Source organism: Pyrus communis, chromosome 10 (genome assembly GCF_963583255.1).
Source record: "Pyrus communis chromosome 10, drPyrComm1.1, whole genome shotgun sequence".
NCBI lineage: Eukaryota > Viridiplantae > Streptophyta > Magnoliopsida > Rosales > Rosaceae > Pyrus > Pyrus communis.
The window spans coordinates 12,385,884-12,396,469 of NC_084812.1; the positions used below are offsets into that span (position 1 = coordinate 12,385,884).

The following is a 10,586-nucleotide window of genomic DNA, read 5'->3' on the forward strand; positions in this document are numbered from 1 at the left end:
GCAAATAAAAAAAATAAGTTGTATTTATAATATGCATAATTCTATTAACACCCTACAATCTTATGAAGAAACCCCGTACTTTATTTTTTCACTTAAATGTCTGTTTTTTTTTTTACCCCTATTTGATTTAAGTTAGTAAACAAGGAGAAAACCCCACCACCTAACTATTTCCTTGCGGGGCCTGTGCGGGAGGACAGACTTCCACGACCAAGGTGGTAGAGGTAAAGGAGCATCCAGGTTGGTGAGTTGAAGTGTTGGATTGTAACCAATGAAATGGGAGTTTTCAGCCGATGCCTATGGAGGTAGTTAGATATACTTGGTCGTCGAATTGGGGTTGCCAGGTGTGCTTTTTGTTTTTGGGGGTGGGGACGTGGGGTGGCTTTAGAAGAATAAATGAGGATCTTCTCCGGATTTTCTTTTTGAAGATCCTCCAATCACGTTTGTTCAACATATATCGTGTGACTAATTTTCATCAGGTACTATTTATATTCAATTTTAAATAAAAAAATTTCTGACCGCACGATATACGATGAACGAACACGATTGGAAGATCTGCGGAATCCTCACAAAAAGGATCCTAAACGCAAAAGAATGAGGGACAAAGTTGAAATTGTCTTCATAAAGTTGTGGGTGTGTAAAAAAAAAAAAATCCTATAATATTTACTTATTTACAACAATACTTCTAAAGACTTAACACGAATATCACATAACTCTTTAGAATTCATATATTTTCACTTAATCTTCGAAACTCAACTCATGGCTCTTTTTTTTTTTTACTGCCAAAGTTCATTAACAAATCAGTTAATATTATTTGCTTGACACGAATATGATCCATTATTGCTGATAGGGTGATGCTATCTACATGCATATCTCAGATTTTTATTGTCGAATCGAATGAATTAAAGAATATCAAATAACATAAATAAACAAAAAAAATGTGTAAAACGTAAAAAAAAAAAGGTAAAAGGAAAAAAAATTATTTTGAATTTAAAAATTATGTTTCTATTAATTTGTCAGCCTGATGGCGCTTTATGGGACACATCTCTCAACAAAAGATTGCATTGTTTCACGTAACTTTTACCACTCGAACACCGCCCTGCTTAATCTAAAAGCACTTCGGCAAAATATCTTGACATTCCTACAAGACGTGCCAAATTTCGTCACAACTAACAAGTGTCTGCTGGCCCACCCGATCGACCTCCACCGGCATCTCCGCATCTCCTCAATCGAATCTCTCCTCTCAATTCCCAAATCTGTGTTTTAATTTTTAATCACCCACGTCCAATTTCCCCTTGTGGATTCTTCTTCTCATTGTCCAATTCTTTATTTTTGGCCTTTCTATCAAGGACAATTCTCCTTTTTCTGATTATCACTGCTCCATTATTTATACAAATATATATATAAAAAGGACCGACTCTGAAGACCCCATCTGGGAAAGAAGACGAATCTCCTTCTGGGGCTGCTTTGATTGTTCTCAGCTGGCGGGTCTTCGCTTTTTCGGTACGTTTTCTCACCTGGGGTTTGCTTGGCATGCTTTGATTTCCCACCATTACTTACTATTTGTGATTAGATTGTTAATGCTGGATTTTGGATGCCTTTAATTTGGCTTTGGTTTCCAAGAAAATGCAGCAAAAGAAAATGGACAATTAGATTAAGACTACATTTTTTGTAATGGGTTTGCATTCTCTCTGCAATTGTTCATATTTCAATTCAAAAATAAAAAATTTGATGCAATTTTCGTTCTTTTACGTTGGATTTGATAAGGATCAATGCTTCAGGATCTGGGTTCGTTGCCTGGTACCTTATAATTGTTCTTTGGCAACGAAAGAGATAATTTTTCAATGTGTTAAGTGTGACATTGTATGATTTGGGGTTAAACAGAAAATGGGCAGCGAAATCGAAGAATTTGAAGATCCAAAACTTTCATCTGAAGCATTGGAGAACAATCGTGCATCTTCGTCGAAGGAAGGCAAAGGAAAGCGGCTGTGGGAGAAGGTGAAGTATCAGCTGGTTGAGTACCACACTTTGCCAAATTACTTGAGGGACAATGAGTTCATCTTAGGCCATTACCGGTCAGAATGGCCATTGAAGCAGGTCTTGCTTAGTATGTTTACCATCCACAACGAGACGCTGAACGTTTGGACGTAAGTTTCTATATTTCCCCTCTTGAAGTTTGCAATATTTAATGAGAAAGCAAAAACTGTTCATAATTTTCCTTGTTTCTTCTGAGTTAACTGTAGTGGATTAAACTGTGAATATGACAATTTACTTCGATCACAAGAATTGTATTGACTTCCATATTTCTATGTCAAACCCACGAAATTCTCTGATGTGAAATTATGTATGCTTTTTTTGTTGTAGAGGTGCGCAGTTGGTTTCTTTAACTTGTGTAAAAATACATTTTTGGTAACTGATATGTCAGAACCAGAACGGCATAAACTTCAACGTTGGACAATCTTTTCTAACAAATTATTGCTTTCCAGGCATTTGATCGGATTCTTCCTTTTTCTTTCCTTGACCATATACACTGCAATTAAGGTTCCCGAGGTCGTTGATCTTCATGCTCTGCAGCATTTACCTGATGTGCTGAAAAAGGCTGATCTGCACAAATTACATGAAGAATTCATGACCTGCCTCCCTTCCTTACCCAACATGCCAGATCTTAACAGACTTAGAGAAGAGTTAAAGACATCGTTAACTTCAATCGATCTGCTACCGTCGCTCTCTGGTTGGCATGTTATGGAACTTCTGAAAAACTGTTTGCCGCAACGATTCTCCCATGGCAACCAAACTGATGTCTGTATGCTGGTATGCTCGACCTTTAAAGCCCTAGATCCAATGATATTAACTTATCCACTGATCATTTATATACATTCGTAATACCTTTTAAGCTTTTAGATGCTTCCATTATGTTCAATAGGTTCTTTCTTCCTTAATGAACATTTTGCTATTTGACGTTCTCCTCCAATTCAACATGAACAATAAATAGTTTATGTATTGTTGAAATATGTTTAACTTATTTTGATCCTTTGGCATTTAATTATTTAGTTCCTCACATCTACACACTCATCCCCAGCGTGCCATTTATAAGGCTTTGATTTTCTAGCATAATGTGCTTAGAATTGTGTCATTTATGTGAGATTTTTTTAGTATAAATGTGATTTTTGCAAAATGGTTTCCCTTAGTAGTTTGGCTACTCAAATTATCGCATAGCTATCCATGTAAGATGATATGTAGGAAAGTTGACTGATAGTTGTGTACTATTTCACACACACGGGCGCGTGCACAATCTAATTGTGTGAGCCCTTGGAGCATTAAATAATATAAAAGCATGAGCAGTTAGAATCCCCAATCATATAAATCTACTTTCCATTGTCAATGTTACTGTACTTTGGGATATGCATCCGCTAATATACTTTAATTTGTTGTTTGGATTAATGCAGCGTAGCATGAAGGAGGATGTAGCAAACATAATAGCACCATTGATGATTAGACCAATCACGAGATGGCCATTTTTTGCTTTCTTGGGGGGAGCCATGTTTTGCTTGCTGACCAGCAGCGCATGCCATCTTCTCTCTTGCCACTCCGAGCGCATGTCGTATATAATGCTCAGGATGGACTATGCTGGAATCGCAGCCCTTATATCTACCTCATTCTACCCTCTCGTCTACTACACCTTCATGTGCAACCCTTTCTTCTGCGCCCTCTACATGGGATGCATAACCCTCTTGGGAATTGCCACAGTTTTGGTCTCCCTCATCCCAGTATTTCAAAATCCCGAATACCGAATTGTCCGTGTATCTCTTTTTCTTGGCATGGGCTTGTCCGGGATTCTACCCGTCATGCACAAGCTGATCTTGTTTTCAGATCAACCTGAGGCACTCCACACAACCGGGTATGAGATTCTGATGGGGCTTCTCTACGGGGTGGGAGCCCTGGTTTATGCCACAAGGATTCCAGAACGATGGATGCCTGGGAAGTTCGACATAGCAGGGCACAGTCACCAGCTGTTTCACGTATTGGTGGTGGCGGGGGCATACACCCATTACCGTGCAGGGCTCGTGTACCTCAAGTGGCGCGACTTAGCGGGTTGCTGATTTAGTGAATTAGGAAGATTGCCCATTGACTCTAGTATTAGTGGGTAAGGTCTCTGTTTGTTGTTATTTTATGCGTAGGTGAAGAATGACGTTTCTCTAGTGTAAATAATGTGATTTCCGATTTGTGACTAGAATCGGGCACAGAAAATCGTGTTTGGTTCGCGGGAAAATGAAAAAAAGGAAACATTGTATTGGAGTATTTCTGTTTTCTTGTACGCTTTCTATATGAAAGAATTGCAGTGCAGTACGCGAACAAAAAAGGAATAAAAATATTTTGGTTTTGCTTTCATTGAGAGTTGAACTCAGGACCTCCCGCTTACTAAACGGGTGCTCTAACCAACTGAGCTATGAAAGCTTCTTGTTATATATTCCATCGGGCTTTTTTTTTGACAATAATACGGCCTGTGGGTGTATCTAGACGGTAAATTTTTCACACCGTATTTTCCTCCGATTTTCTTTTCCAATGCATCCCCTTTTCCCGTTCATCCATTTATTAGCGCGGAAATTAATGGGAAGAAAATTTGTATATTTAAGTAGATCCAAGCAATATTTGATAAATGAACCTAGTTTGGTAAATTAACTGATTTTGATATTGTAGTTTGGTTAAAGTTCTATTTTAATTTTACAGATTTTTTCCCAAGGTCAACTAAATTGTTTGAGAAACGCCTCCCATGCGATCCGAACGTACTAAATTAAATAAACATAATTAGTAAATTATTTAAAATCATGAAAAATCCAACTAAATTAAATTAGTATAACTTCGGCCAAACTACAATCGTCACAATCATCAATTTGGTCATTCATTTCTGTTCATAAAATCCCAGATCACAACCATAGTCCAAACTTCATCCAAAAGTAGCAGCCATAGTCCAAACTTCATCTTTCTTCCTCCTTTCTCCATCATTTGGTCATTCATTTCTGTTCATAAAATCCCAGATCACAACCGGCACTGCAATGATTACTTTCCTTTCGGAAACAAATCCCCTTTCTCCCGTAAACGTCTCCCCAAAATTCAATTCCCACTTCCAATTTTAGGCATTTGTCTCACATTAACAAAAATCCCCACAATCCCCAGAATCCCAATCCCCCCCCCCTTCTCTATCTCTCTTCAAATATGCATCCTCATCCTATCCCACTCCTCCCACTTACTCCACCTTCCCACCTCCCAAACACCTGCCAATGGCGAAACCCACCCACCAATCCCGACCCTGCACCGACGGGTTTTCCTTCCTCGCCGGCCTATTCTTCGCCCTTTTCTTCGTCTGGTTCTTCTGGTGCTTCATCGCCCTGTACCATCACAAACCCAATTTCGGATTCCTCCCTTTTCCTATACCCGGCTCGGGATACGCCGCCCACGACCCGAATCCACAACCCGACCCCATCGACACGACTTTCTACGACGACCCGGAACTGAGCTACTTCATAGAAAGCCCGGTCAAGAACTGGGACCAGAAGCGGCGCGTTTGGCTGGACCTACATCCGTCGCTCGCTTCCGGGTCGCGGGACCGGGTCCTCCTCGTCACCGGATCGCAACCGTCCAAGTGTAAGAACCCGATTGGCGATCATCTTCTTCTGAGGCTGTTCAAGAACAAGGTGGACTACTGTCGTTTACACGGACACGACATTTTCTACAACAACGCGTACTTGCATCCCAAGATGGACTCCTATTGGGCCAAGCTTCCGGTTATTCGGGCCACGATGCTGGCCCACCCGGAAGCCGAATGGATCTGGTGGATAGATTCGGATGCGGTTTTTACCGACATGGAATTTAGGGTTCCATTGGGTCGGTACGAAAATCACAACCTTGTAGTCCACGGTTGGCCCAATATGGTTTATGGGGACATATATAATAAAAGTTGGACCGGGCTCAATGCCGGGGTGTTGTTAATTCGAAATTGTCAATGGTCCATGGACTTAATTGATGAATGGGCCTCGATCGGCCCACAGACCCCGGATTTTGAAAACTGGGGACGAATATTGACATCGGTATTCAAGGACAAGCCGTTCCCACTCCCAGACGATCAATCCGCTCTGATTTACTTGCTCTTCACGGATGAGGAGAGGTGGGGGAAAAAGACTTATTTGGAGTGGGAGTACTACTTGGAAGCTTATTGGATAGGGGTAGTGGGGAAGTACGATAACTTCACGGAGAGTTACGCCGAGACGGAGCGAAACGACAGCGGTTTGAGGAGGAGACATGCGGAGAAAGTGAACGAGTGGTACGGTGCGAAAAGAGAGACGTATATTAAGGGGCGCGTGAGGAGACCGTTTGTGACGCATTTTACCGGGTGTCAACCGTGCAGCGGAGAGCACAATCCGCAGTATACCGGGGATTCGTGTTGGGACGAGATGAATAGGGCTTTGAATTTCGCGGATAATCAAGTGCTTCGAAATTATGGTTTTGTGCACCCTGATTTGAGTTCGTCAACTGTTTCTGTTTTGTTGTAACGTTTGATTGATTAAATAAATTGTGAGGTTTTAAATTATAGAAAGATAATAAGCGTGGTTGTGTTTTTGTTGGTTGTACATGTTGTATTTGATGAAATATGTCCTCTACAAGTAATCATATTTTATTGAGAATAAAAAAAAAGGGATAAAACAATGTATTTGATTTCAACTAAATGATCCTTAGATTCCGTGGAGTGTAGAAGCGAAGGTTTGCAATATATTATGAAATGGGAAATGGTGCTAAATTAGAAAACTTTGGTCGATAAAAAAAAACACATGATTACTGGTTTGTAGGTGGTCACTGTTTATAAACAATGTGTCATTCTTGATTGGTGTAACGATCACGCTACGTTTAAAATTTTTTTTTCTGTCCCAAAGGTAAGAATTTCATTATACTTGTCAACAATGTAGTGGTGTAATTTTATAAAATGTAAAGGATTACAAAGGCAAGAAGGGTCCCACTTAAGACAATATTAAACAGGTTAAAAAACCAGTTATGTAAGTGATTAGGATGCGAATCTTCTGACATTGGTATCTGTTAGTGTTAATGTTAATCTCCACTATTTACTTTTGGTTTTGGTTGTTTTTCTGTGTAAGTAATATTAATAAGACCGAGAAGATTATTATTATTAATTTGTAATTTTAAAACATTATCTCCATATGGATTGTAGGACACTTTCTGTGCCAATTTTCATGTAAGATGCTTTTTCCTTGTAGTTATTACGTTTCTGCTTACCATTTGCTTACCAATTTGTAAGTTGAAAAAAATTTGTTGTCAAAAAATTGAGTTGGGGGTGGGTTTTTATTTTTTCATTAAACATTTATTGTTGGTCTGATTGCTTGTCTAGCGATCCATGCTAGCTGTCGCTAAGAGTTTGAATTTGGGATGCTAACTAAGTAGACGTGTAACAGATATGCAAAAGCAGGCGGGCAACAAGTGGAACAAGATACCTATTCGACTTTTCGCCTCACCCTATCCAACTAGACAGCACATCTGTCGTCCTCAACTCTCTTGCATCTGAACTTATGAGTCTAAGAAATCCGCCAATCCACGTGATGTGTGAACAACGAAAGTTGTGTACACTATAAGTGGCCTGGAGGATTCAAGAAATTTTCATATCAGGCCACTTTAAGTAGTAGCCTGTGGTGCCCTACCATACCATGGCTCAACCTCTTTGAGGCATTTTATCAAGCATTTGCCCCAAGGAGAACATCAAAAGAACTTGGACGATATCATGTGTAGCAATAACGGTGGGCAGTCGAGCAATTGGAAGCCTTGGCGGCCCCTAGGTGGATCCGCCAACGGAGATATGAAAGCTAAAGGATCAATTGAGCACAATGCAAAGTAAAAGAGGGTAGGTAAGGTAGCTATGCGACACCAAACCCCTAATAAAACAGTGATGAGAAATTAAGATACGTGTTTGATATAACTTCCAAGTCTTGAATTCCCCATTAAAAAACACAAGTATATTTATCATTATTCCTAACAACGATTAAGCTATCATTAGGGTTTTCCCAAATTGTCATCATCATCAACTCCTCCCCCCTATATACCTTTTGCATGGCCAAACACCTCCCCACTCATAAAACAGATCCAATAATTTAGTCACTTTCCAAGGTGCCATGTATACCATTTAGTCAACAAATCAGTCAAGAGCTTTCATCATCCAATGAATCCAACAGCATAAGTAAGTGACTAATAAATCCAGCTTTTACAAAAGCCGAATAAACAAAAGCCAAAGGGAAAAGCAATCAAACAAAAGCTATATGCCAATCTTAACCTTTTCAAAACTCGGCCGGGTAATCAAACGGCACCGGAGTGGCCGCACTATCCCCCGTGCTCGCGTGCACGTACCCATATTTACGGAGCACCTGGTTATCCGCGAAATTCAACGCCTTCCGCATCCCGTCCCAGCACGACTCCCCGGAATACATCTCGTTGTGCATTCCGCTGCACGGCTGGCATCCCGTAAAGTGCGTGACGAACGGCCGCCTCCAGCTCCCCTTCCCGTACCCCGCCTCACGCAAGTACTCCTCCCTATACGCACCGTACCGCTCGCTCACCTTTTCCGCGTGCCTCCTCCTTAAACGCACCGCATTGTCCTCCTCCCCTCTCTCTATCTCATCGTACCTGGCCTCGATCTTATCCAGCGTCCCCACGATCTCCGCCCAGTACCCTTCGAAATAATACTCGCTCTCCAGATAAATCTTGTCCCCCCATTTCTCCTTCTCCATGTAGATCAAGTAAGCCAGTCCCGTCTGATCGTCCGACTCCGGGAACGCCTTGTCCTTGAACGTTGACCGGAGGGTCTCCCCCCACTTCTCGTACTCCGGGGTCTGCGGGCCCATGCTGGCCCACACCTCGAGGAAATCCATGGCCCACTGGGAGTTCCGGATTAAGAACACACCTGCATTGAGCCCGGTCCAGCTGTGCGTCTCCGTTACCAGGTGGGTCCACCCGTGGACGATGAGGTTGTGGTTTTTGTACCGGTCCAGCGGGAGCTTGAACTCCATATCGGTGAACAACGCGTCCGAGTCGACCCACCAGATCCACTCGGCCTCCGGGTGGGCCACCATGGCGGCCCGGATTACGGGGAGCTTGGCCCAGTAGTTCCCCATCCGCGGGTGCAGCAATGCGTTGTTGTAGAAGATTTCGTGGCCGTGGATTCTACAGTAGTCCACCTTGTTCTTGAAGAATCTCAGGAGGAAATGATCGCCGATAGGATTTTTACACGCGGACGGCTGGGATCCCGTCACCATCAGAATCCTTTCGCCCGCTCCCGCCGCCAACGACGGGTGGTGTAGCAGCCACTGCCGCCGCTTCTCGTCCCAGTCCCGAACCGGCTGCCCGAGCGTGTACCGGACCTCCCGATCATCGTAGAAGGTTCGGTTCCGGGGATCCCGGCGCAGGTCAGAGTCGTCGGCGCATTGATCGGTTTCAGCAGCAGTTGGCGGCGGAGCGACCGTGCGGTTGAAATTGGGGATAGAAGAAGGGGTTACGAAGGTCCAGAGAGTGAGGAGGAGGAGAAGAGCGATAAATGCGCCGCCGAAGAAAAGCAGTCCGTCGGCGACCCAGGAAGAGGGCCTTGTTCTGGCATAGGGTTTCGACATTTGAGGCAACTCAGGGGAAAGCATTGGAAATGGAAAATGCGACAGGGTTGGATTGTTAACGGTGTCGTTTTGCGGCCATGGATGAAGGGTTTCGTACAGCTTCTATTCTGGTCCTCTGGATATGTTTAGCAGAAGGGTTTAAGTGGGGGGAGTGTAGAGTGCATAGTCGGTTTAGTAGCGCTGAAGATGCTAAAGTGCGCCACGATCTACGGCATTCGTTGGGTCCCTTTGTCTAGCCTACACCTTGATCAAGCAGACACGTGTATGTATGTGTTTGTGAACCGACACCTTCGTGGGTAGAAATTAGAATTTTGTCGCTTTTACTTTTATGACCCACACCATGTTACTTTACAGTGTGGGTGCGGCTCACAAGAAAGGAATGAAGGAAGGTATTATGGTCATTTAGGTGTACTTTATTGTGATATTAATAATGAACATGGACTTGCTTGGGATGAAAAGGAAGCCTAAAATTTATATTATTTGGCAAGAAATATTCTCGAGATTTTTTCAAAATTGAGATTTTTTATGAATTCTTAAACATTTTATATTTTTTACATAATATATTAAAATATTAGTATAAAAATAAGCTGACAAAGAGTCAACGCAGAGTTTTACTTTTAAAAAATTCTGCAAAAGGATTTCTTTTATTTGGCAGGAATTGGTTTGGCAAAATAGAGTGGGCATAGTCTGGAATTGAATTCGTTATGATGTTGATTGATAATTACCCAGACAGGTGGCAACATTCAAACAAGTGATAAACATAAGATTTTAAGCTTATAAAATTGCAACCCACCAATGCAAATTATTGTCACATAATCTCTAGTTCTTGTTCAAATTGTCAAAGAGTTTATTCCTCCATTTGATTCTCGCCACCTCCGATACCACGTGTATAAAGAAAACTTCAAGTTCATAATTAGTTTACATATATTC

At 41.9% G+C, this 10,586-nt stretch overlaps 2 protein-coding genes, 1 non-coding gene and 1 pseudogene across 3 annotated transcripts; 2 read left to right on the forward strand and 2 right to left on the reverse strand.

Moving 5' to 3' along the window:
• Positions 1 to 1,185: 1,185 nt before the first annotated feature.
• On the forward strand, positions 1,186 to 4,463 carry LOC137747239 (heptahelical transmembrane protein 4-like). The gene is made up of 4 exons (XM_068487309.1): positions 1,186 to 1,500; positions 1,882 to 2,144; positions 2,484 to 2,808; positions 3,444 to 4,463. Exons 2-4 carry the CDS (start codon positions 1,885 to 1,887, stop codon positions 4,095 to 4,097), a joined length of 1,239 nt encoding a protein of 412 aa, XP_068343410.1. The 5' UTR covers positions 1,186 to 1,500; positions 1,882 to 1,884; the 3' UTR covers positions 4,098 to 4,463.
• Positions 4,379 to 4,452, reverse strand: TRNAT-AGU (transfer RNA threonine (anticodon AGU)). The gene has a single exon. It is a non-coding gene; the product is annotated as a tRNA-Thr (tRNA).
• Positions 4,464 to 4,962: 499 nt separating the features above from the next.
• On the forward strand, positions 4,963 to 6,593 carry LOC137747238 (glycosyltransferase 6-like). The gene has a single exon (XM_068487307.1). It carries the CDS (start codon positions 5,277 to 5,279, stop codon positions 6,543 to 6,545), a length of 1,269 nt encoding a protein of 422 aa, XP_068343408.1. The 5' UTR covers positions 4,963 to 5,276; the 3' UTR covers positions 6,546 to 6,593.
• Positions 6,594 to 8,220: 1,627 nt separating this feature from the next.
• On the reverse strand, positions 8,221 to 9,853 carry LOC137747532 (galactomannan galactosyltransferase 1-like; annotated as a pseudogene).
• Between the last annotated feature and the right edge of the window lie 733 nt (positions 9,854 to 10,586).

What these genes read in the sequence shown, in the direction of transcription:
- LOC137747238 (XM_068487307.1), top strand. Translation starts at nt 5,277, where the DNA reads ATGGCGAAACCCACCCACCAATCCCGACCCTGCACCGACGGGTTTTCC.
- LOC137747239 (XM_068487309.1), top strand. Translation starts at nt 1,885, where the DNA reads ATGGGCAGCGAAATCGAAGAATTTGAAGATCCAAAACTTTCATCTGAA. An exon ending in GAGACGCTGAACGTTTGGAC is followed by an intron (nt 2,145 to 2,483) that starts GTAAGTTTCTAT and finishes ATTGCTTTCCAG; the next exon opens with GCATTTGATCGGATTCTTCC. An exon ending in AAACTGATGTCTGTATGCTG is followed by an intron (nt 2,809 to 3,443) that starts GTATGCTCGACC and finishes GGATTAATGCAG; the next exon opens with CGTAGCATGAAGGAGGATGT.